Source organism: Drosophila biarmipes, chromosome 3R (genome assembly GCF_025231255.1).
Source record: "Drosophila biarmipes strain raj3 chromosome 3R, RU_DBia_V1.1, whole genome shotgun sequence".
NCBI lineage: Eukaryota > Metazoa > Arthropoda > Insecta > Diptera > Drosophilidae > Drosophila > Drosophila biarmipes.
The window spans coordinates 1,826,867-1,854,683 of record NC_066616.1 but is presented as its reverse complement, the minus strand read 5'-3'; the positions used below and the strand labels follow the sequence as shown (position 1 = coordinate 1,854,683).

Genomic DNA, 27,817 nt, shown 5'->3' with positions numbered 1-27,817 from the left:
TTTGAACTGCCTTAAATGCAACGTTAGGACTTTTTATAGGGGTACTCCCACGTTTATCAGCTACTTTCTTAAAAATACCCCACTTCACCGTATATATTCAGTTAACGAATTTGGTGTTCTTCTTGACCCTTAACTTAAATTTGAATGCCATGTCCACTGTTAACAAAGCCATGAGTATTCTTGGGTTTATAAAGCGTTGATCAAAAGAATTTGATGACCCTTATACGACCAAATTGTTATTTACCTCCCTTGTCCGTCCTATTTAGAAGATATTGTTCTGTGTCTGCACGTTCTATGTAATAACTATAATAAACATTATCATTTAATTTGCATTTCAACATCTATCCCGGTATAAAAAACTAATATTTTACCTCGTTTGCTTAATTTTTAGTTGTGCCTTTTATTTTTGTTTGTGTCGGACTCTATTTGTTTTATGTATGTATCTGCCTCGCGAACTAGCATTTTTTGCTCAAATTGATAAAAGGACCCCGCGCGTAACAAGCAGGTGCTTGGTGTCGTTGGGCCACTTGTTTGTACTGTTCGAAGTGCATCAACGTCCATATATATATTAACAGTAATAGATATCTTTTCTAAATATGGATGAGGAGCATCAATCAAATTAAAAAATGCTAAAAAAGTTACAAGAGCAATGGAAAAAATAATAAAATCTGGTCGTGGAGTACCAAAGAATTTACAAACAGATAATGGAAATGAATTCTATAATAAACAATTTAGAGAATTAATGAAACGATATGAAATTAATCATTACTCAACATTTAGTACTCTTAAAGCAACTATTGTGGAACGTTTTAATAGAACACTAAAAGAACTTATTTGGCGTGAGTTCAGTTTTAATGGAAAATACATATGGCTTCAAATATACAAAGAATTGATTAATAATTATAACAATAGGAAGCATAGAACAATTAAAATGAAACCCATTGATGTTAATGTTAAACGTAAAAAAAGATTTTGATGAGATCATACATTCATCTAAAAATATTCACAAATGGAGAGTTTAAAGATGAGGATCATGTACGAATATGTAAATATAAGCATATCTTTGGAAAAGGTTATACTCCAAACTGGACACCGAAAATTTTTCGAATTCGGAAAGTACAAAATACATTACCCACCGAATATTTACTTGAAGACTTGAAGGGTGATCCAATTCAATTGGGCCTCTATAAACAAGAAATTAAAAAAACAGAATTCCCTAATACTTATCTTGTTGAAAAGATTCTGAAACAATGTGCTTGTGCGTTGGCTAGGCTTTTCAAAATCAGAAGATAGTTGGATTCACAAAAAAGAAATTCTATAAAAAACAAGCGAAGGCATAGAAAAATTAAAATGTACGCATTGACGTCAATCTGTCAAATCAAATTATGTTTCTTCACACTTACTAAAAGCAACTGTACTGGCTAAGTCAAAGAAATCGGTGCCGACCGTTCCTATAGGTACTGTTGGCACCACATCTGAGGATGTTCTGGAATTTATACGTAAAAAATTCCCATCCGAAATATTGCAGTTGAACAATTTCGATTTTCATACGATCGTAGGATATCATCTTTTAAAATATTTGTTCCGCCTGATGTTTTTAATGTTTTACTTCCTGATAGCTTTTGGCTTAATGATGATTTAGTAATTAAAGAATTTGTTCCAAATAAACAGAGAACAAATAACAGGCCCTCCATGCCAAAAACTAAAAAGTTTAATTTTGGCATATCAAAATGTTAGGGGATTAAATATGAAGCTACCCAAGCTTTATGCTGACTCCTCTGCATTTACAGAAGATATTTTAGCTTTTACGGAAACTTGGCTGAAACCAGGGATATCCGACTCTGAAGTTCTGGCTAATAACTTTAATACTTATAGTACCGATCGCCGCTCACGTAGCGGGGCGGTGTCCTAATTGCCGTTACGTCTAGCCTAACATCTGAAAGAATTCTCATTCATATTCCCAATGAAATTGAATTTCTAAGTGTGAAAGTTTCTTTGCAATCTTTATCTGTTTTTGTTACATGTTCTTATATTCCACCTGGCTCTGACCTAGTAATTTATGAGCACCATCTGTCTGCAATAAAATCTGTTTTATCCCTTTTTTCTAAAAGAGACCTTTTGATTGTCTTAGGTGACTTTGATCTACCTGATATTTCTTGGTCTTCTCCTACTGACTCATTTGTCGCTATGCCGTTATCCGCCCATGATTTTGTGGATGGCCTTTTAGAATTATCGTTACAGCAAGTAAGCTTTATAAAAAATTCCTTAAGTAGACAATTAAATTTTGTGTTTGTTTCAGACCCGTCTGAAATCACAGTATGTATAATTGACGCTCTTGTTGTACCTGAAGACCCATATCACTATGGAACTGAAAATTTGCCTTCCCTGCTCAGATACCCTCTCTCCTTTAGTTTCTCCAACTAAGAAGAGATGTTTTCGTAAATATGACTATATTAAACTTAACGATATGATTTCTCATTATAATTGGACAGACTTGTACAATTGTACAGACGTTGATAGTACCACTGAACCATTCTATACAGTGTTAAATACGTTTTTTAATGAATGCGTACCTGATTTAATTCAAATCTAAACAGGCCTCCTTGATTTACCATTGCGGTTCAAAGAATTAAAAACCTTAAATCTAAAACTTATAAAAAGTATAAAAAATAGGGTAGACCAGCAGATTTTTCGAAATATGTGATGGCTCGAACGGATTTTAATGCTCTCAACAGGCATTGCTATTCTATGTATCTAAATTTGAATTTTCAAACGATTCGAAACAGTTTTTCAACTTTGTTAAAGCCAAGCGTAAGTCATCGGCATTGCCTTCATCGGTACGTCTAAACTCAATAGAGGCATCGACGGATTCTGAAATTGATGATTTATTTTGTGAGCTTTTCCAAACTACTAATAGTTCGACAGCTTGATCTGATTGGTAGGACTCAGAGGGTTTAAATTCAAGAATGCTGTTTCAAAATTGATCTACGTGATATCAAAAGTGCCTCAGGGTAGTCATTTGGGCCCCTTGCTGTTTACTTTGTTTATTAACGATCTTCCCTCAAACATAACACATCCTCGTGTACTAATGTATGCTGATGATGTTAAGCTTTGTTTACCTTATAAGGATATAGCGTCGGGATTGAACTTACAATCGGATATTGATTGTTTTCATGCATGGTGTGAGTACAACCTTTTAAATTTGAACTGCCTTAAATGCAACGTTAGGACTTTTTATAGGGGTACTCCCACGTTTATCAGCTACTTTCTTAAAAATACCCCACTTCACCGTATATATTCAGTTAACGAATTTGGTGTTCTTCTTGACCCTTAACTTAAATTTGAATGCCATGTCCACTGTTAACAAAGCCATGAGTATTCTTGGGTTTATAAAGCGTTGATCAAAAGAATTTGATGACCCTTATACGACCAAATTGTTATTTACCTCCCTTGTCCGTCCTATTTAGAAGATATTGTTCTGTGTCTGCACGTTCTATGTAATAACTATAATAAACATTATCATTTAATTTGCATTTCAACATCTATCCCGGTATAAAAAACTAATATTTTACCTCGTTTGCTTAATTTTTAGTTGTGCCTTTTATTTTTGTTTGTGTCGGACTCTATTTGTTTTATGTATGTATCTGCCTCGCGAACTAGCATTTTTTGCTCAAATTGATAAAAGGACCCCGCGCGTAACAAGCAGGTGCTTGGTGTCGTTGGGCCACTTGTTTGTACTGTTCGAAGTGCATCAACGTCCATATATATATTAACAGTAATAGATATCTTTTCTAAATATGGATGAGGAGCATCAATCAAATTAAAAAATGCTAAAAAAGTTACAAGAGCAATGGAAAAAATAATAAAATCTGGTCGTGGAGTACCAAAGAATTTACAAACAGATAATGGAAATGAATTCTATAATAAACAATTTAGAGAATTAATGAAACGATATGAAATTAATCATTACTCAACATTTAGTACTCTTAAAGCAACTATTGTGGAACGTTTTAATAGAACACTAAAAGAACTTATTTGGCGTGAGTTCAGTTTTAATGGAAAATACATATGGCTTCAAATATACAAAGAATTGATTAATAATTATAACAATAGGAAGCATAGAACAATTAAAATGAAACCCATTGATGTTAATGTTAAACGTAAAAAAAGATTTTGATGAGATCATACATTCATCTAAAAATATTCACAAATGGAGAGTTTAAAGATGAGGATCATGTACGAATATGTAAATATAAGCATATCTTTGGAAAAGGTTATACTCCAAACTGGACACCGAAAATTTTTCGAATTCGGAAAGTACAAAATACATTACCCACCGAATATTTACTTGAAGACTTGAAGGGTGATCCAATTCAATTGGGCCTCTATAAACAAGAAATTAAAAAAACAGAATTCCCTAATACTTATCTTGTTGAAAAGATTCTGAAACAATGTGCTTGTGCGTTGGCTAGGCTTTTCAAAATCAGAAGATAGTTGGATTCACAAAAAAGAAATTCTATAAAAAACAAGCGAAGGCATAGAAAAATTAAAATGTACGCATTGACGTCAATCTGTCAAATCAAATTATGTTTCTTCACACTTACTAAAAGCAACTGTACTGGCTAAGTCAAAGAAATCGGTGCCGACCGTTCCTATAGGTACTGTTGGCACCACATCTGAGGATGTTCTGGAATTTATACGTAAAAAATTCCCATCCGAAATATTGCAGTTGAACAATTTCGATTTTCATACGATCGTAGGATATCATCTTTTAAAATATTTGCTCCGCCTGATGTTTTTAATGTTTTACTTCCTGATAGCTTTTGGCTTAATGATGATTTAGTAATTAAAGAATTTGTTCCAAATAAACAGAGAACAAATAACAGGCCCTCCATGCCAAAAACTAAAAAGTTTAATTTTGGCATATCAAAATGTTAGGGGATTAAATATGAAGCTACCCAAGCTTTATGCTGACTCCTCTGCATTTACAGAAGATATTTTAGCTTTTACGGAAACTTGGCTGAAACCAGGGATATCCGACTCTGAAGTTCTGGCTAATAACTTTAATACTTATAGTACCGATCGCCGCTCACGTAGCGGGGCGGTGTCCTAATTGCCGTTACGTCTAGCCTAACATCTGAAAGAATTCTCATTCATATTCCCAATGAAATTGAATTTCTAAGTGTGAAAGTTTCTTTGCAATCTTTATCTGTTTTTGTTACATGTTCTTATATTCCACCTGGCTCTGACCTAGTAATTTATGAGCACCATCTGTCTGCAATAAAATCTGTTTTATCCCTTTTTTCTAAAAGAGACCTTTTGATTGTCTTAGGTGACTTTGATCTACCTGATATTTCTTGGTCTTCTCCTACTGACTCATTTGTCGCTATGCCGTTATCCGCCCATGATTTTGTGGATGGCCTTTTAGAATTATCGTTACAGCAAGTAAGCTTTATAAAAAATTCCTTAAGTAGACAATTAAATTTTGTGTTTGTTTCTGACCCGTCGGAAATCACAGTATGTATAATTGACGCTCTTGTTGTACCTGAAGACCCATATCACTATGGAACTGAAAATTTGCCTTCCCTGCTCAGATACCCTCTCTCCTTTAGTTTCTCCAACTAAGAAGAGATGTTTTCGTAAATATGACTATATTAAACTTAACGATATGATTTCTCTTTATAATTGGACAGACTTGTACAATTGTACAGACGTTGACACTGAACCATTCTATACTTCTATATATAAAAATAGGGTAGACCAGCAGATTTTTCGAAATATGTGGTGGCTCGAACGGATTTTAATGCTCTCAACAGGCATTGCTATTCTATGTATTTAAATTTGAATTTTCAAACGATTCGAAACAGTTTTTAAACTTTGTTAAGGCCAAGCGTAAGTTATCGGCATTGCCTTCATCGGTACGTCTAAACTCAATAGAGGCATCGACGGATTCTGAAATTGATGATTTATTTGCTGAGTTTTTCCAAACTACTTATAGTTCGACAGCTTGGTCAAATTCCAACTACCCTAATCCCTTAAATATGGCAAATTGTATTTTTTTCCCTGTAATCACCGAAAGCTTTCTTTTAAGAGATTTAGCAACAGCAACGCCGACCTTTTTTTGCGGCCTAGATGGCCTATTTTGATGTGTGCTTAAGTTTTGTGCGTCAACCATTTGTAAACCGATTCTTTAACTTTTTTTTTTATTCCACTACATAAAAGGGGTGCTAAGGTGGATGTCCAAAATTATAGAGGTATTTCTTAATAGTCGGCAATTCCTAAAGCATTTGAAGGTATTATCACTTCTCATTTGCATCATTTATGTTCCTCGCTTTGTCACCGTGTCAGCATGGTTTTGTTAAGCGAAGATCGACCACCACCAACCTTCTTGAATTGACATCCACTATAATAAATGGATTTACAAAAAAATGCAGATTGAAATTCTGAATTCTTGAAACTCTCAATACATACACAATAAAAACATATCAACTGGGTCAATAAATAAATGTTAACTTGCATTCTTTAGGTTGCTGTTACTTATTTTTAATTTCAAAACATATAGGAGTAAGTAATGAAACCAAAATAATATAAGAAAGCAAAAAGGAAATGTTACAGATTTTCGCGGATTGTGGGCGTGGTACCCTGCTTGCGCTGCGCAGGAATCCCAGGAATCTGCATGCCAAGTTTGGCTGTTCTAGCTTTTACAGTTTCCGAAATCTCAGCGTGGTAGATCGACTCGGCTGGTGATCCTGATCAAAAATATATATACTTTATGGGGCCGAAAACGCTTCCTTCTACCGATTACATACTTTTCGAAGAATCTAGTACACCTTCTACTCTATGAGTAACGGGTATAATAAAACAAATTTAGTTAGAAATATAAACGATGAAAACGAGAAAAATCTACCAACATGACATGGTGCTCTCTTACAAAACACGAGAAGAGCTCTAAGTGTGGGCCCTTCGAATTGTGGTAAACCTCAAATTTAATATAGAGATTAAAATTCGGAAATATTTAGGGTGTCTCAAGTGTGATTCTATAATGTGAGTATTTATGTGTGGGTGTGTGGACACTCTTCAGTTCTGCATTAGTCTCGTCGTGACATGTCAGACGGCAAAATGCTTTTTGTTTTTTTTTGTACCTAAAACTCGATGTTAGCAGTGAAGTCGGCACAGCGTAGAAGAGTGCCAACTGAAGCGATCGTGCAACACTTTTTTCTGTGTCTTATAATTTGCCTACCCTTGGCATTCGGAGAGACAACCTTTTTTTATTTACGCCTCTCCGTTATGCTCAGCAAAAAACAAAAGAAGAAGAAGATGGATGTTGTTCGAGTTATGAAAAATTATGCACTGCGACTCATATTGATTTATTAATAAACGTGATATTTTTGAAAATAACGAAGCCAGGTAAGTGCAACCTTAAGTGGAAGATGTCGCATCTTTTTAAGATGTTGTATAGGTTTTAAAACATAACCTAGAAAATTCTGGTTCCGTTACCCCAAGGTGGCATGATAAAATGATTTGTGTCATTAAAAATCCCGCATAAAAAAATTGTACACAGCTTAAAAAATAAACTCACTAATATACTAGTGAAACACATTTCATTCAACTCATGACCTTATTTTTCCAGAAACTTTGGACAGGGATTTGGAGTACGTGGGCCAATGTTTAAGAAAGGCGATGACAGACGTACAGAATAAATTAACAAAACAAAAAATTAGATTTACGAATAATAACTGTAATGTAACAGAAAAATTTAATAATACAATTTTAATACAATAAAGCAAAATTTAAAAAAATATGTATGTACTTTAAATTGAATATCTTAATTTCCAAAGTAATTTCATTTCGGCCGTGTCACTTGCAGGTAACAGGCCATACAACAAATGAGTATTAGGAGCAAGTGAAGTCCGAAGTGAAAGTGCATTTTCACTTGTAAAAGAGACATCCCATACAATTTTTTATATTGGGTATCACTCCGAATTTACAAGGTGATTCACAAGTGAAACTCTTTTTCGGAACTGAATTTTACTATATATATCATTTTAAAGTTAAGACCTATATAAAAAAAAAAAAAATTTCATGTGGAAATTGACTAATTTATTGACCAATGTAAAGGACAGACAATTGGTCATTGGTCTACCTTATTGGTATCCCACGCATTTGAACCGATTTACATATTAATATTTAAAGAAACCGAGGCAGTTTTATAACTTTGTCTAAACTTTTATTCCTGAGTTCTTGTAGTTCGGTTTCTTGGTCTTATTCTAACTACCCTAAAATGTTATCTAATTAAATTCTATTTTAACTCTTGTAACTACCGAAGTGATTTAGAAACTGGACTCTCGAATGCTTAAGTGTTGTTCCCGGACCATTTGTAAATCGATGCTTACGCTTTTATCTGAAAAGGTTTCTTTATTATTAAACTCAACAAAAGGGTGACAAGGTCGATGTTCAGAAGTATCGAGGAATTTCTAATCAAACTTTATGCTAAAACTATATTAAACGCAAAGTTATGACTTTCTGTAGGGGAACGCCAGCGTTCTTGGACCAAATATGCTCAGATAACGAATTAGATGTTCCCCTTGTTCCAACTAACTAAACTCCAACATAACCTATACTGTAAATTAAGCTATGAGTGTTTTTGGGCTTTAAAGCGTTGGTCCTTAGAATTTGATGATCCATACACTAAGAAATAATTATTTACCTCCCGTATAAATTATAAATTTAATGGGGGTTAGCTGGCGGGCAGGTCCCACGCAGTAGTCACTAATTGTTATATAATACAGATCGGCTGGCGGGCAGGTCCCACGCAGCAGTCACTAATATCAGTCCCAATTCTTATGGGACGGGTGTTGGATCCAGGGGGGATCACGCGTACTTGGTGTTGGTGATTCTTGAGGAGCCGGCTGGCTACTCCTATCCACTGAAGATTAGGAAGTTTACGTTGGAAGGGTGACTGCCCTTCTTTACCTGCTGGCCTAGAGACTCAGTCAGTATATTTTAATTAAAGATTTAACGGCTAAGTGCCGGAGTTTCATTAATAGGAGCTGGTGCTCTTTATTTATTGAATATCCTATATGAACTGAACTTAAGAATTAACAAAGGCTCATGCATGACCGGATGCCCGTGGCAGACCGCTGACCATGCACATTTTGCAGAAGTCATACGTTCGCTGTCAGCCAATGGGACAAAGCCACGGCCCATATGTTGGCACAATATGTTGGCTCAGCACTTGGGCTCATTAGGGTGGACCTCAAATTGAGGCGAACCATACACGAGTGGTATAAGAAGTGTAATAATAATATAATAATAGTGATTAATATTAATAAAGGGAATATGAATTGGCCTGCTCAGCCCAAGTTGGGAGTTGGTTGTTAACTACTCCCCCCTTTAAATTAGACGCCGTCCTCGGTGACAGCCAATTCGTCGATGGACTTTCGTAATCGGGATGCCTCTCGTTTGCGCCTGCAGTGATGTTGGAGCAGGACCAGGCCGCATAATGTAAAGCTGACGGCAACTCCCGCGGCGAACCACATCTTAGGTGCACCTCCCGCCGACACGTCATCTCTGAGTTCCTGCATCAGACGCAGGTTGTGCTCGTTCATCCGTTGCAGTAATGGCAAACTCAATATGTGATCATGTCCCGTTATGTTGATTAATGGGGAGGCCGCGATCCCTGGGCTCTTTTTCACAGAGAAGCCGAGGTTCAAAAACACGGAGTCATTAACCACCGCCTTCCTTTCGAAAGTAATAAGGTGGGTCCCTATTATGGTTGTTGGGGGACCGTCATCGATGGTGATCCTCGTGAGTTTTTCATTGACGATCATTATTCCGTCGTCCACGATTGTAAGTGGTTCCAGATTACTGGGCCGCGTCCGGCATGTAGCCGCCCCGCCTGCATGTAATTGCCTGGCGCAGGTGTCGTGCGGCGCCTTTTTACAAAATGTGGCCAAGTTGGTGGAGGCGCAGTCGGAAACTGCTAGGACTTCGTCGTCGCATTCCGCCACGCTGTTATCTTCTATTTGTAGAATAGTATGGTAGTGCGCGACCGGGAAGAGCAGGACTTTTTTACAAATACGCTTAACTTTAGGATACTGAACTAAGACATGGATAAAGACATTAGATTGAAAAATTTTAATCTTAGATACAGCCATAAGACTGACTATGGGGACCTCTGTGAGCTGTTCGTCAAAGATAGATTTAAGGTCATTGTGATTAAATATAACCGGATTTATAATGTTGTTCTTGGCAAGTGTGATTGTGAGCATGCAATTTTGTAATTCTGAAATGAGGATTCTATTCCTGGCTAGAAGTGTTTCGAAAAGGTGGCCGGAGTCAACTAACCCGTCCCTTTTTTCCTTGAGGATTTTATTTACTGTATCTGTAAGTTGGTTAATGTGTTTCTGTGTTTCTGTATTGATTACAACCTGCCTATTGTTTGCTTCGATCAGCGCTGCTTCGTTAGTCTTAATTCTATAGAGGTCCTCCGCGTCGGGCGTGCCTGCCACGACCTTAAGTGCAGTGCCCAGGAAATCTAGGCTCCTGGCCATTCTATGGTGCACGGTTAATTCATCCAGAATGTTCTGGGCATGATCGACGTCCACTTCCAATAACTTCCTCATATGCGACTGTGGGAACAGCTCCAGCATTCTGACCGTAGAGTCAATTATGCTGGAGAACTCAGACAAATTTGTCGAGTGCCTAACTAGGCCATATTGTTCCCACACCAGGACATTCCCGTCCAGTACCGGAATATACTTCGCGTGAGAGAAGTCGGTAATTCTCGCATTCGCTATGGACAGCAGTAAGACGAGTATAACGGCAAGCCTGTGGAGATGGTAGTAATGTTGAGTTCTGAATAACATAAGGGCGAGTATGGATGGCGGAGATGTTTATTTTATATTGTCCTTATGGACCACCCTCCCTTTAATGAGAACAGACGTTTTTAGGTCTGCTTCTATGCGCTCTTCCGAGTAGAGCGGCGTCAGCTTATTTCCGAGTCTTTTATTATTGCGCACGAGGACCTTTTCCCCAACTTCAAAGACTCTGTTTTGTCTTGAAGTGTTAATTCTATCGAGGTTGGTTTGTTGCGCCTTGTCGATCTTGGCTCTAATAGCCGAATTAGCCTCGTCGCTGCTGGCATGGATAACTTCTGCTGGCCTACAATCCGTGACTGAGTGCAACGATCTATTATATTCTACTGTAGCCCGCAAAATTAATTCCACAGTGTCGTCAATTTTTTTATCGATTTTGAGGCACCTGGCTATTTCTGCCAAGGTACTGTGGAATCTTTCCACTTGGCCATTGGAGCTACTGTGAAGCGGTGGCGCATTAATGACATCGATGCTGTATTGATTTTTCAGCAAAGACGTAATCGTTTCAGAATTGAAGGAAGCCTCATTGTCACAATAGATGGTTTTAGTTATTAAAGTAAATGACGTGGCGAGTTCTATTGCCAAAAACAATGAAGTCTCGCCGAAGTGGTTGGTTTGCCTCTTCCAAAATAATTTGGTTTCTGAAGCAGTTTAGGGGTTTATCCGTAGTCTCGATGGTGTATGAGAGCGAAAGCTCGCTATGCACCGTGGCAGCGTCGGACTGAGGCTCAGCCTCTAGGTTGTTCAAGTGTTGCCGAGACAGCGCATCGGCTACAAGGTTTTGCTTCCCTGGCGTGTAAAACACCTTCCCGTTGTTTTCGTCTATAAAGGCCTTCCATCGCTTGATTTTAGCGTTGGTGTTTCTGTCAGATACCGCGTAAGTCAGCGGCTGGTGGTCTGTGAAGATCCTAACCTCCTGAGTGCCGTAAAGGTAGTTCTGTAGTTTGCCTATGGCCCAAACTATCGCTAACAATTCTCTTTCGTTGGTAGCGTAATTTAGCTCGCAATCCTTAAGCGTGCGCGATATCATTGTAATGGGCCTCTTGTTCTGGGACAATACCGCGCCTATTCCACTGGCTGAAGCGTCGGTGGTTAGGTCGAATGGTAATTTAAAGTCGGGGTACGTTAGAATGACATCTTCTGATGCCAGGATATTGCGCAGGTGGTCAAACGCATTGCGCTGGGCTTCATCAAACGTAATAGGAACTTTTTTCGACATGTTTTTACTGACTGCTCCGTTTTGCCCTTTGAGAATATGAGTAAGGGGCCTGGCAATGGAGGCAAAATTTTTGACAAAGCTTCTGTAATAACTCGCCAGGCCGAGGAAGGACCTGAGGCTAAAGAGGGTTTTAGGTTCTGGGAATTCTTGTATTGCCCTGACTTTTTCGGGATCTGTTTTTGTTCCCCCTCTAGTAACTATGAAGCCTAAAAATTCTACGCTTTCTTTAAAGAATTTAGTCTTTTCTCGAGCCACCTTCATGTTGGCGTCGAGCAGTCGCTTAAGCACTATATCGATGTGCTTAACATGTTCGGTTTCGTTTTCGGAAAAAACAATAACGTCATCGACGTACACGTAACATATCTTGCCTATTTCTTCCCGCAGTACATCATCGATGGCTCTTTGGAATATGCTACCTGCGTTTTTTAATCCGAAAGGTAGTCGACAAAATTCGTATTTTCCTCCGTTAACTGAGAACGAGGTTTTTTCCCGGTCTTTCTCGGCCAAGTATATCTGATGATACCCTGACTTCAAGTCTAGGGTAGTAAAGTATTTGGCTTTCCCTAAATTCGCTAGAATCATGGGAATGCTTGGCATAGGGTAGCGATCGGCAATTGTTTGCTCGTTTAGTTTCCTAAAGTCGATTACCAAACGTTTCTTCCTGATGCCATTATCGTCGGTCCCTTTTTTGTCAACTACCCAAGTAGGGCTGTTGTACGGGGATCTGGAAGGCCTGATTATGCCATTGCTCAGCAGTTCCTTGATTTCGCTGTTTACAAAGTCTGCTGCCCCCATGGGGTAGGGGTATAACCTGGAGTAGACGGGTTCGTCACTCTTAGTTCGGATAGTGGCGATGACCGAGGTGTTGAATGTTAGGGCCTCGTTAGAGGTCGAAAACACCTTTATTCTTTTCAGAATAACTTTTTTGAACTCGGCTTTCGCCGAATTTGGTACCACGATGTCGTCGATTTTTGTAAAATTCACGTTATCGCAGTCAAAGAATTTTAGTTTTTCCGTGGAGTTTGCGAATTTTATTACGCCATTGCCTAAGTCCAATGCGACCCCTGCTCGCGTTAGCGAGTCAAAGCCAATTATGGCATCGAACGTGCTTAGCGTATTTAACAAAAAAAATGGGGCGTTTAGCCCAAAAATGCGCATCATGCATTTTTGCTTGACGCTACTGGAGCCGTGAATAGAGCTCACAGTAAAGGGGTTCTCGACCGGCATTACGTTTTTTAGCTCCTTTACGGGCTTAACGTAATTTTTTGCCGCCCCCGTGTCGATAAGTATTTTTAATGTTCTATCAGCCAACTGTCGTTCGATGAACGGCAGTCGGGAGCGCTCCCTAAAAAATGTAGCAGGTCCTTAAGTTCGTCGGAGTCATTACCTTCTTCAATGCTGGCGACTTCCGCTTCAGCTGCGGCGGCGTAATCTGCCTCCTCCTGCTCATGGGACTGGGTTATGTTATTGACGCGCTGGCGTCTTTGCCCCGAATAACGCTGAGATGAATTCTGTCTTTTGTGATTGTTATTATTCTGAGGCTTTCCCCAATTAGTCTCCTGCCTAAACTTTGATGTGGAAGGGTCGACCTCCATAGGCTGTACTTTGTTATGGTCTGTAACTTCGGGGTCCCCGCGCTTCTGCCAGGGGCTGTCCTCCTGGGGCTTGCTTTGGCTTTGCTTCGGAACGAAGTGTGGATTTTTATCCTCTCCTTTCCATTGCTTTCCCTGAAATTTATTGTTACGCCTGTTTCCATCGTGGACAAGGGACTTGTCTTCTATTGCTTTTGCGTAGGAAGCCGCGAATGCACTTCTTTCAATGCTATTTTCGGCCTCCCGCGCTAGCGCAAGCGCAGACGGAAGGTCTTTTGGCTGTGCTGGCAGCACCAGTGCTCTAAGGGGTCTTTTCAGTCCAGCAATAAATGCGTGTAAGGCGTCGCCCCTAACTTCTTTATTCAGGATGGTTGCCGTGTCTGCAGTGTGTGACATAACTATTTTGTTCGTGACGAGCGTGAGTTTCCTCTCGACCTCGTCATAATATGCCATGAGATCGGCATCGCGCTGTTGAACCATCTCTAGATTTTGACGCAGTACGCGTAGGGACGTTTTGTCCGCGTATGTGCAATCCAGCCTAGCCAGAATTGCATCGAAATTTAGCACTGTATTATGGGACGTGAGGAGCGATCGCGCATTACCACAAATTTTGTTTTTGATAATAACCACTGCTTCATAGTGGGCCTCGCTGCCTTTGTATCTCTTGAATACCTCATACGCATCTGATGCGGCCTGCCTCCACGACACGTATTCATCGTGGCTGCCACTAAAGGTTGGGAGCGATTTTACAATATCTAATTTGACATCGCACTTTATGGCGGGGTCCGGTGTTACCCTTTCATAAACTTCTACTTGGGGTGCCTGCACAGTTAACGAGCTGACCTGATTTCTAACTGATTCAATTTCTGCCCGCCAGCGCTGCTCCTGTGCGGTTAGCGCGGCGTTGACAGCATTTGTAATGAGGGCCTGTATCATTTCTGGGTTCATTTCTGAGTCTGGTTGTGTCGTTGTGGGGCAAAATCCGATTTCTTCACTGTCGTCGCTCTCTACTTCTTGTTTAACTTCCCTATATTCCCAACTCATCGGCCGCAAATGGGGCTGAGTGAGTTAATCGGCAGTAATAAAGGCGACGATGGACAATTATTTAGGGGAGTAACTGCCCGGCTAGCTCAGTCGGTAGAGCATGAGACTCTTAATCTCAGGGTCGTGGGTTCGTGCCCCACGTTGGGCGCCAATTATAAATTTAATGGGGGTTAGCTGGCGGGCAGGTCCCACGCAGTAGTCACTAATTGTTATATAATACAGATCGGCTGGCGGGCAGGTCCCACGCAGCAGTCACTAATATCAGTCCCAATTCTTATGGGACGGGTGTTGGATCCAGGGGGGATCACGCGTACTTGGTGTTGGTGATTCTTGAGGAGCCGGCTGGCTACTCCTATCCACTGAAGATTAGGAAGTTTACGTTGGAAGGGTGACTGCCCTTCTTTACCTGCTGGCCTAGAGACTCAGTCAGTATATTTTAATTAAAGATTTAACGGCTAAGTGCCGGAGTTTCATTAATAGGAGCTGGTGCTCTTTATTTATTGAATATCCTATATGAACTGAACTTAAGAATTAACAAAGGCTCATGCATGACCGGATGCCCGTGGCAGACCGCTGACCATGCACATTTTGCAGAAGTCATACGTTCGCTGTCAGCCAATGGGACAAAGCCACGGCCCATATGTTGGCACAATATGTTGGCTCAGCACTTGGGCTCATTAGGGTGGACCTCAAATTGAGGCGAACCATACACGAGTGGTATAAGAAGTGTAATAATAATATAATAATAGTGATTAATATTAATAAAGGGAATATGAATTGGCCTGCTCAGCCCAAGTTGGGAGTTGGTTGTTAACTTATACATCCTTATTTAGAATATTGTTCTTAGCATTAGAGTCAATAATATTAAATGTACATTGACCGTATTGAGTTCATGAAATATAATTTTTTTTGTTTGAAATTAAACAGGAGTTAAAATTTTAGGAAACCTTCTTATTCGAGTAGATTATTATTGATTAATTTCTGGTAAATACTACTACCCTAATACACTTGCTTCAGTTTTATTAGCTTTTTATTGGCTTTCAGAGGGCATAATGATATTATTCAAAAGTTTGCAACGCAGTGAAGGAAACGTTTCCGACCCAATATAGTATACATATTCTTGATCAGCATCACTAGAGTCGATCTAGCCAGGTCCGTCTGTCCGTCCGTTTCTACGCAAACTAGTCTCTCAGTTTTAAAGCTATCGGGCTGAAACTTTCCAAAAAGTATTCGTTCGGACAACTATATCTTAAGGCGCTTTTAAAAAATGTATCTTTGGTGTTTTTTTAAATATTATCTCCTACGCTTGGAAACAAAATTTTTTAATTAGCTCTGAATTTCGAATCTAATTTTATCAAAATCGGACGACCGTATCATATAGCTGCCATAGAATCAATCGAAAAAATTGGTGGGAAAATAATATGAAAAAATGATAGATTTGGTGTTTTTTGACATTTTTTTTATAATAATGGGAATATAATTTTTATATTTTAAAGAATTTCGTATTCAATTCTCGAACTCGAACGAATCTAACATATAGCTGTCATACAAATATTCGAAAAACTAGTGTGAAAAAAATATAAAAATATTATGTATTTGGTGGTTTTTACCATATAAACTCCTGCGCTTGAAAATAACATTTTTTAACAATTTTGGAAATTTGAATTAAATTTTATCAAAATCGGACGAATGTATCATATAGCCGGCATAGAATCGATCAAGAAAATTGGTGGGAAAATAATATGAAAAAAATAAAGCTTCGGTGTTTTTAGACATATAAAATTGGGAATATAATTTTTTTTTTATTTTACCTTACCAGTTCCTCTCTTGGATTCTGGTGTAAATGGTAGGCTTTGGGTATGTCCATATTCAAGATTGCTCAAACATTTTTTTCCCATTTTTTGAATTACCATCGGCCCATGTAAAAAAAATTATTGAGTTCAAAATTGGTTTGTTTCGCACAATTTTAGCTCATTTAATATTTCAATAATAAGTTTAATAGCAGACAGTAGCATGGTGCGCCAGTGTGACATGCTAAGTCACATTTAATGCCATCGATTTAAGCCATCATCTAAAACAAGAGTTTGAATGCTACCAAATATTGTCTAATTGAACAGTTGAAAGCATGTTTTTGAAGCAAGAATGTAATTTTATATTTCGCTGCTTCTTTGAAGTTCTTTGTTATAGTCACTTCAACCAACTAAGCATGAATCTGCTTGTTGTTTCCATTGAAAAGTTATATACATTGCTTACTTACTTGTTATACACGAGTATCATCGAGTATTCCGCCTCTTCGCCCAGTATGTGTGTCCTTAACTTGGTTCATCCAACAGGACTGCCGTTTTTATTTTCCTTCGATATTTCATATTCAAGAATATACATATATATTCTATAAAAAGCTTATCATACATATATTTAAAATTAATTGCATTACACAAAATATCCAAATATCTAGATCACTAAATCTATTGACTAAATTACCAACCGACCAACTGCTAACTTTATCTGCTAACTAACTAATCCTTATTTATTTGCAAGGACTACTTTTGGTTCCAAATGGCGAGACCTTGGGAAATTGGTTTGGAGATAAAAATGGAGAATCGGTAGATTCATTAGCAGAAATAAATCATTGGAAAAATACCACATATATTCAAAAAACATCACCAAAGTCTTCCCATTCCTGGGGTATACTTTTTACAATTTTGGGAACAGTACTACTTGACTTCGACGCCGACGCTTGTCAAAGTCCAGCAAGAGCATATCTTTTAGATGTATGCTTACCAGAAGATCATGCAAAAGGTCTGTCAACATTTACTGTTATGGCAGGCTTAGGAGGATTTTTTGGCTATTCAATGGGAGGCTTAAACTGGGACGAAACGGAAATAGGTAAGGTCAATAAAGTGAAATTTTTCATTATTTTACATTAAAAATTATTTTAGGTCGTCGATTAGGTGGACATGTGAAGGCCGTTTTTTCAATAATAACAATTATTTTTGTTACCTGTGTGGCTTTCACAATAACAAGTTTTGCAGAAATACCCCTTTGGGTACTAGCAACCGCGGATTCTAGTAATTCTGATGCCGAAAGGCTACCTGTATTATTAAAAACATATGGTGCTTGTGACAGTGGCGATGAACAGGTAATTTTAATAAATAAAAAATAGAAAAGACTTTTGCCTTTATTCTATACTTTACAGAATTAACATAATCCGTATTTTCAGAGTAAAAGGGAATTCAAAATGTAGTCGTCAGGTAAAGGTCGGTTAGGAATAAATTTAAGCCCCACAAAATCGATTAGAAGAATTAGTAAAATAATATTTTAACCAGTCAAGACTGGTTTGGGACTTTACAAGAAAAACATAAAAAGAAAATCGAAAAAATCAGACTGACGGATGGGCAGACAGACTTAGCAAAAAAGACTATTTACAGAATATATAATGTTAATAAGATCTGACACACTCCCCATAGTCTTAAAATAACAAGTATATCAGAGAGCTTATTTATTTAAGTGTATAGCATTGTAATTAAAAACTCATGGAGTACCTGTTATTTTCTTAGATTTATAATTAAAGTAAAAATATAACAAACATTTTTTAGTTGTAATAAAATTAGAAAAGTAAACGGAGGGCTATTTGATGCCTCTTAATTAAAGTGAAATATTGAATATGCTTATTTACTACAGCTACAATTTAACTATATTCAACATTATTGTGCCCTCCTCTCAATAATTGTAGTGTTTTTGATTTAATCATACTTTTTAGTCGAACTATCTTTGTCTGTCCATTCATATGGACGCAAAGATCTCGGATAGTATAAAAGCTGTAATGTTTGCAGCGGGGTCCCTTCAGTGCCGCCGCCCGCTCGGCAGGACATGTCCGATCGCTTTGTTTTTTTCTTTCTAACACTGTATGCTGCTGTTGACGTCAGCAGAGAATTCGGAGCAGCGTAAAACGAGAGACGGGATCTTCGGAGATTACCCTCTCTTTCTGTGCCTTATAATATGTATACCTGTCCGCTATCAGAGAGACAACCTTTAACCTGTCCTTTTTATGCTCCAAACCAAAAGAGATATGAAAAGACAAGTAGCGGCTGTTTAAATTTTGCGCTACGACACATTTTAATTTATTAGTAAAAGTGATATTTTTGAAAAAAATCAATTGTGCTCTCTTAAGTTAAATATGTTGTGCGTTGATCCACGTTTAAAGAACATTCCTTTTTGACACAGAAAATTGTGGTTCCGCTACCTGAAAGTGGCGTGATGAAATTCTTTAAAGGGTTTTACACAGTTTGAAATTGTAAATTCACATGTACACAAGTAACACACATTTTTTTATACACATACCCTTCTTTTCAGGAGCGTTGAAGAGGGATTCTGAGGACCCGAAGCAAGAAAAGCGATGACATTTATTAAAAACAAATAATAAAAAAAATACGTGGATTTACGAATAATTACTCTAATTCTACAGGAAAATTAAGTGATACAATTAAAAAAAAATATAGTAAAAAGTAAATGTATGAACTCAATGAAAAAATCAAGTATTTCTTAAGTGATTTTCCTTGGACGTTTCCCTTGCAAGGGATTTCACAGGTGAAACTCGATGGAAAAATATAGAATTTCCGAAGTGATTTTCTTGGGACGTTTTCCTTGCATGGAACAGGCCATATAACAAATGAGTATAAGGAACAATGGAAGTCCGAAAGGACTTCGTAAAAGTTTCCTTTGCATTTTGCTCTGAGAAAAAGCAGACATCCCATATAATTTTCTATTTGGGGAGTCCCTTGTTCCCAAAGGGATTCCCAAGGGAAACTTTTTTTCGGAACTGAAGGGGTGACATGCCTACAAAAGGCCATAACGATAAAACCTGCCCATCGCCCAAATATTTAAAGCTACAAGCAAATAAATGAACACACGATAAGTGTCACAGTGGTTTGGTGTGCAGTCCTCTTGAATAACAGATAAGTGATAGTAGAGACCGAGAGACTATAGCGCTCTCTAATGTTTTATTTCATGTTTCCAGGAACAGAGACAAAACGCATATGAATCTTCTTATAAACTTGCAGAGGGTATACCAATTTAAGTCAGAAGTTTGCAACGCAGTGAAAGAGATGTTTATATATATTATATATATTTATAAATGTATTCTTGATCAGCATCACTAGACGAGTCGACCTAGCCATATCCATCCGTTTATCCGTTGGATTCTACGCAAACTAGTCTCTCAGTTTTAAAGCTATCGGGTTGAAAGTTTCCCAAAAGTCTTCTTTCTATTGCAGGTAGTATATAAGTCGGAACCAGCCGGATCGGACAACTATATCTTATAGCTGCCATAGGAACTATGGGGTCTGGGTTAAGCACCAAACCAACGCCTAGGACTAGAAGCTATAGATATGTACATAGCAACCACCCCAGTAGCAACTTAAATACTTGCTTGTCGGGCAAGCACTCCCCCTTGTGTAGGGGCGAGATCTATATAAATTCTCTACTGTTCTTTGGGTCGCAGCACTCGAGTTGTATAAACGCAACATCCACGTCGAGCCCGGAGACTCTTCCCGCGATATAGGTGTCTACCACAGCCACTACGAAACTCGCACTATCCCACTCTCACTCCTCAATGAGTAGCCTTGGAGAACCACTCAACCCGTGGCACCGAAATTTCAGGCTCGGTGGGCCTCACCCCTTCAGCTCCGACAAGCTCGGATGGGCAACCATGTCTTATAAGTCACCTCCTACGGCAAGCAATGTCAGGCTGTGGCAGTATTCTTCGCCGTTGTCACACGGAAAGGGGGGGTTTTGGGACTATTTTCCCGGTGCCTGCGGTTCATCCCTCGTAGCATCCACCCTACGCCTCAAGAAGGCAGCATCAGCAAAAGCTCCTAAGAGATGCATCCGTTCTGGGGTCTCGACTACTCCTGCGGTTGTGATGCTGAGGGTTCTGCCATGGAGAAATGCGTTGAACGACCCGAGTCCTGTCGGCAAGAATCTGGTTCTTAAGGTAAATACAAATTCCTTTCTCTTGTAGACGAACGCTGCCTCTGGGAAGAACTGGCGAGTCACGGAACCGTGAGGCGCTTGATCCCATCTGAGTTGCCACTCATTTAGCAGACACTCGTCTAGCAGCTTAAACTTCACTGCCATCCTGTGAGCATCTATACCCATTGGAGGAGCACCAGCAAGCACCTGCAGTGCCACCGTGGACACTGTGCGGCATACCGGTAGGCATCCTAATAGGATGGTCTTCTGGCACGAGGTGAGGAGTCTTAGGGACTTGCCCCTACTTGCCGCCTTGTACTAGACCGAGGCACCGAACAGTGCACAGGGAACCATGAGTCCGCTGTATATCGTCGTCTTAGATCGGGAGGTGAGCCCCCAATCGACTCGGAGCACCCGTGCTAGCCCTCCGGCAACTCCAGCCAGCCGATCTCTGAGAACAGAGATATGCGGGAGGAAACTCATCCGCTCGCTGACTAAGATGCCAAGGTACCGGCATTTGGTGACGTATGGCAGGCTTGCTCCAGCAAACCGTACCGTCGGTCTCCTATTGTGTGAAAGCTTCCCTTTCAGCAACATGATTGCCGTCTTGCTGGTTGACACACTCACTCCAACCTCAGCTCCCCAGGCTCCCACGATGTCCATCAACTGCTCGCCTTTTCGCTCCAGATCGGCACGTGAATTCCCATCGACGAAAAGTAGCAAGTCATCTGCAAACGCGCTCAGAGCACAATGTGGCTCCAGGCGCTGAAGCAGCACATCCATCAGTAGGTTCCAAATGAATGGACCACTGACCACGTGTAACCGACACTGTGGCCGCTTCACAGCTGCTGATGATACTGGCACTTCGACCGGAGAAATAGCTTTTCCACAAGTCTATCTCTCGAAAGCCGACGTCGACAAGCCGATCCAGCACCGCGTTCCACTCAATATTGTCGAAGGCTCCCTTGAAATCGACAAAGATTCCCAGCACCCTGGTCCTTTCTCAGCTTCGCGACGCTGGTTGCCATCTCGAAGGCTTCGAGGGTCGGTGAAGCCGCAGGAGTTATATCCTCACGCACCGTCAACTCCGCAACAGGATCATTTCTGTAGTCAGTCTTCACATACTTTCACACTAGGTATTGATAAGACAAATGCATTACCTTTAAAATTTTTGTTCTATAATAAAAACTGTAGACGATTGTGGGCGTTAGATTAGGCCTGGCATCCCGCTGACAAACCTGCGCTGCGTACGAAGCACCGGAATTTGAATGACAAGTACGAATATTCTGGCTCCGTGAGGAGTTGAATAACTCCACACAAATCCCAGCAGTAGATGGCCGGCCGCTCACCAGGTACGCGGCGACATCGCGTAGTGGCGTGAACGTGAGAGTTTGGAGATCGAAGACGGAGAAAGTGAGAGTTTGGAGAACGTGAAAGTTTGGAGAGGAAGATAGTGTGGAGACAAGGAAATTTGGAGAACTAGAGAGTTTGGAGAGCAAGAGGGTTTGGAGACCAACAATGGAAGAGCGGAGACTTGGCAGGCGGAGCGAGAGTGCCGTGTGCAAAAAGGAGTAACGGGACGCCGCCGCATTTTGGACGCGGCCTCGAACTTTGGACCGAGAAAGAAGGTGCCACATCCCGGCAGCGGTGCGGCACACAAACATGCCGCATGCGTCTCCGGGATCAGCGGGACGGCAGCATCAGGCTGGACGGCGACGGGAAGCAGTGCGTCAAGGACAAGAGGGTCAATCAGGAACCATGAAATTTGGACCCGGTGTGGAGAGTTTTGGCGGGACGTGTGCAAAAGGGAAATAACGGTTCCCAGAGGCCCTATATAAACCCACAGGGCGCAGGCAGCGGGATCATTCAGTCGAGATCAGTCAGTCAAGAGCGAGCAGTCAGTCGAGAGCATCAGTCGAGTACGATCATCAAGGAATAAGACAAGCAGTCGAACGAAATCCAACCAAGCAAGCTACGAGAGAGCCACACCAGGGCGAGTCGTCGGAAGCAGCGCCGTGGGAGGCTACGAGGAGCAAGATTGTCACGTCGAGACGTTCGGGATTGGGATTACTAGGAATCTCCGAACTGAGACACAGGTGGCTGAGGTCTAAGGAGGCACCACACGGCTAAGTTCTGTTCTGTCCTGCCGACGAAGTCCTGGCGTTACGCCTGGAGGGTCTACTAGACTTAGATTTGAAATCGTGAGCTCGGGGGTAAGCCTGTCGAGCCCAGTGTCCCTCGCCCAAGCACTACGCGGACGTATGCCGGCGTTAGCCCAGTGCGCCAAGTGGAGTTGAGCAGGTCCTGGCGCGATCAGCCAGAATGGAGAGAAGTCCCGGAGCGGCGCGAACGAACCCCGGGAGTAGCGAGCCAAAAGGGAGAGAAGTCCCGGAGCCGCGCAACAGAACCCTTAGTGTAGCGAGCCAGAAGGGAGAAAAGTCCCGGAGCGGCGGACAGAACCCCTAGAGTCACGAGCCAGAAGGGAGAGAAGTCCCGGATCGGCGTATGCCCACGAACCCAGCACAGAAGTCAAGACGTACAGCCACCCTGTCGGGAGCAGTTCGCAGGACATCGCCACCAGCAAGCAGGACACCACACCGCGACGGCCACGCAAGGAGGATCGAGCCCGCAGGAACGGCACGGACAGTACGCGAAACGGTGAGGCTAGGGTGGAACGTTCGTTTACACGAGGCACAGAAGCGAAGTGAAGAGCGAGGCAGCTTCCTGGAATTCCGCCTTGACTGTCCGCACGATCTGAGCGGAAACCCCCGTGGGACCATCCGGGACAGAGCAAGGGACAGGCGGTCGGGTACCGAGAGGAGTGATCCTGGAGAGCTCGTCAGTCTGTTCACCCTAGTCTGAGAACGGTGACGCTTCCCTAAGCCCGCACGGCTGACCTAATAGCGAGTCTGATTCGTGGCCGAGCAGTCACCGAGCCAATCGCATCAGGAGCAAGCAGCGGTCAAGGATCTTCAAGGAGAGACAAGACAACCCACACCGTCGGAGACAGCGAGACAAGCAAATTATAAAGACGACTGCAGTCATACCCGCAATAAACCCACTCCGAACCCGAGAATTCTGTGCTTTTTCACTGAACTACTGGGCGGTCACGTTTATATAAATTTGGTGGGACGGACACACACAATCTATATATACCCTTTTAATCTACGAGTAACCAGTATAAAAATTATTTTGTTATTTCTTTGGCCGTTTCTTTGACAGTTATTTGTTATGTAGTATGCACACATATAAAATATATACATTATATATATATAACGATCACCCACTGTACCAAGAGTACAAAAAGGGCACACACTGTAACACTTTGTCCCAGTGTTTATAAAATTCAGGGTCTTGGTCATCAACGTAAGTAGTCGAAATACGAACCGCTCGCTATTTCTTGACCCAGACTCTGAAAGTGCATGCGTCAGCATAATTACAACACGAGCGGACCTCATGTATGTGCATATACCTCCACGCTCTAGACTAAGTGAGCATAGCTATATACTTCAGAATAGTAAATTGTAATTTGTAAAAAACCAAAAAGGAAATAAATAATAAATTTAATAAAGAACGAGAACTAAAAACACTGTGAACCTATCTTCTTTATGGCGGCTCGGGAACATTACGTGGCGACCGTGACAGAACCTAAGATGTAAACTTAGAGAACGAGGACATCGAAGAACCACAAGAGGGGAAAACAAAGGAAACGGAAAAAATAATTAGCAGCAGACAACGGAAAAAATAAAGATCGCAGTGATTAGAGTGTGTTGTGTGCTAAACGCAGTGGTGAGGTAACAAGACTAACAGCCAGAAGGGCTTAATTACTTAAGATACTAAATAGCGGACGTAAATTAAATTGGATCAACTCGGTAAAACTACAGGAAGAAGTTGAACATATAAAAAATTTACTAAGTGAAAGAAAAAATCAAACCACAGCCACACACCTACCCTGAGTCTGAGTCTCGCCAAAGCTAATATTAAATTACCTCCGCCACAGAAACGACTGCGAGGGACCACTGTGCTCGTCCCATTGCGAGTACACCTGTGCAGCACGGGTGCCCCAGCATAGAAGACCATCAAGGAAGTCCACCCTGAGCAGCCAGCACCGGCCACGTCTTGCCAATGAAGCGAGACCAAGGAGAAGTAAACCGACAGCGCTTTATAGAACGCATATTTTTTTTAACCACGCACTGCGTTGCATAATTTTTTCATTGCACTATGATGCATATTTTTTTTAAATTATATAAAAAACTAATGTAAAATTGAGTGACATTAAAGTTGTTACAAAAACTAGGCAGCTTTTTAATTTGTTGGCAAATGAAATGACAAATTAATTAAAAATTAAATCGCATGCCTAACATAAAAAATTCTGTAGCAGCTCACAGAAAAGCATCTTAAATGGGTTTAGTAGACGTGAAAGAAGTGGACTCCACAACAAACGTCATAAATAAAATCGAGTCCAAAACTATGAATACAAATTTAACGAACATTTTATTATCAATCATTGTTTTCATTATGAGCGCATTTTTTTTTGTACAAGGCATATATGTTTCATAATAAATGTAGATCAAAGAGAGCCATAAATAAAAGCCAGGCTAATGATCTGGATAAAATATATAATATATACAGCGCCAACAATAAATATAAAAAAATGTTCCAAACAAATATAAAAATTCACAAAACCAACTCAAACTCTTGATAAGGAATCAAACTTTCAGAATAGGGTATTATCAATAATCGAAAAAGGAGCTGAGCCTCTACTTATCAATGAATTTGAATATGAATACATGAAACGGTACAACTTAGACCTTTCTCCCTTGATACATTGTTCAAGTTCCCAGAAGGAGATAATATTGAGCACCGTCCCGACCCTAACAATCAAATCCGTTATTAACAATAACAAAATACTTGGAAGACATCTTTCACTGATGGTTTTAAAAAATCTAGAAAATATTCCATTAAATAATGGAATGGGACAAATAATATTTTTTTTATATTATTTTAAAATTAAATTCGAAATTTATAACTTCATATTTTCCCACCAATTTTCCGGTCGTTCCTATGGCAGCTATATCATGAAGTCGTCAGACTTTGATAAAATTTAATTAAAAGACTTTTGGTAAATTTTCAGCCCGATAGCATGGACGGACAGATGGACATGGCTAGATCGACTTCTCGTCTGCAACGGTATAATAAAACAAAAATAAGGAAGAACGCTATAATAGAGTCAATTGAATTAACGATAGTCACCTAAACTGCGCAAAGGAGAAACGGAGACTGTAAGGCTCCACCTATCCTCGGTTTTAAAATATGTTAAAGTAAAAGGCAGACAGATTTATACCTTATGGGCGCTTGTGTGAGTTAAAAAACAAGGAGGAACGCTATAGTCGAGTGCCTCGACTATCAGATACCCGTTATTAAGCTTGAGGGAGAAAAATAAATATTGTAAAGCGCCACCTACCGCTTAAGACGTTTGGGGGCGTTATAGTGGGCATGACAAAGCCTTTATTAGATCAATCGAAAGGTATTGATGAGACAAATACATTTTAGAAAAAAAAATATGCAGCATGACAGCTATGTCCACGAAAGTTTTGGACGGGCGTGGTTTTAGAGTGGGCGTGGCTCATTTTTTTTTTTTGTTTGGTAAATCAATAGGTTTTGGTGAGACGAATGTATTCGATCAGATAACATTTGTTTTCTCGAAAAAAAAAAACTGTTGAAAACTTGCGCTACGCACGATGTCCACGAATCTGCATGCTAAGTCAGACTCTTTTAGCTTGTATAGTTTCCGAGATCTCAGCTTTCATACGTACAAACAGACTGACAGACAGACGAACATGGCTAGATCGACTCGGCTAGTGATCCTGATCAGGAAAATATATTCGTTATGGGGTCCTAAACGGTTTCGTATACCTGCTTTATATGCTTTCTGAAGAATCTAGTGAATCCATTTACTCTACGAGTAACGGGTCTAAAAACTATGGCTTAAACTTATTTTATTTAAAATTTACCAGTTCAGAACATCCCATACTGCTTGAGTATTGACCTTTTTTGTGCGTATTACTTTATTAGTACTGCGTTACTTCTACCACTAGAAACTAGACAGTTTGGCGAAAAACAAGCTATACATAGCTACACTTTGTACACCCTTAACTTGTGAACTACTAAAGCGACAGTCATGTGCTCTTTGTCGTAAGAATGGTATTTTAAAATACCTTGTTCGATTTCTTAACATCATTTGTTAATTGTTTTTGTTCCTATATTTTTAAAATTTTTTTTCCAATTTCTCAAAAGCGGCTTTAACGATTTCGGGCTAAGCCTTAAACCAATTGCTTTCCATATAATCTTCGTACACCATCCTGGTGCGCTTCGTCACTACGTGGACTATCGTCCACAGTGATATTATATAAGGACAGAAGTAACAACAGATTTGTGAATGTTTCTTTAATTTGGTAGTTAGATATAGTTTTTGGTAACATAGATGAAACAAAAACACCTCTATGTGAGGTAAAAATCTAATGACGATTGCACCCAAAAGAAACAAAAGTTCTAATATCAACTTTTGTGACGAAAATGTATTATCAAACAAAAACAAAACTTCTGATATCAACTCCTGTGGCGAAAATGTAATATACGGTCTTCTAAATAAATACACTTTCTACATTTCTATACCCCTACAGAGGGTAAATTTATTTCAGTCAGAAGTTTGCAAAGCGTGAAGGAGACGTTTCCGACCCCGTAAAGTATATATATATATTCTTGATCACCGTTACTAGACGAGTCGATCTAGCCATGTCCGTCTGTACGTCCGTCCGTCCGTTTCTACGCAAACTTGTCTCTCAAATTTTTGGGGTATCGGGCTCAAACTTTCCCAAAAGTCTTCTTTCTGTTGCAGATAGTATAAAAGTCGTATATATATTGTGACATATCCATAGTTCAACGTACTCCTATGCACATGTCCACACACCCACACATACACACAGTCACCCTCGAGACACCATTTAAGAAATAATTATAAAGTCACCCTCTAAAAAATAAGAAACCAAATTTAATTGTAAACAAGCCAATGGAAAAATACCAAGCTATAAACAAGCCACAGGAAAATTACCATG

The 27,817-nt window shown here is 40.0% G+C and overlaps 1 protein-coding gene and 1 non-coding gene across 42 annotated transcripts in view; both read left to right on the top strand.

The window, feature by feature from the left end:
• The window catches only part of LOC108026484 (proton-associated sugar transporter A), a 366,519-nt gene that overhangs the window by 211,208 nt on the left and 127,494 nt on the right, over positions 1-27,817 (top strand). For 35 of the 41 annotated variants that reach the window (XM_050889388.1, XM_050889367.1, XM_050889365.1 and 32 more), the window contains 2 exons: positions 17,271-17,618; positions 17,672-17,871. In XM_050889388.1, coding sequence (XP_050745345.1) covers positions 17,271-17,618; positions 17,672-17,871 — 548 coding nt within the window. Of the gene's footprint in view, positions 1-17,270; positions 17,619-17,671; positions 17,872-17,928; positions 17,950-19,085; positions 19,213-27,817 lie in introns of those variants that run through there. The other 6 variants (XR_007764716.1, XR_007764718.1, XR_007764726.1 and 3 more) reach the window with 3 other exon arrangements.
• Positions 14,808-14,880, top strand: Trnak-cuu (transfer RNA lysine (anticodon CUU)). Its single transcript has one exon. It is a non-coding gene; the product is annotated as a tRNA-Lys (tRNA).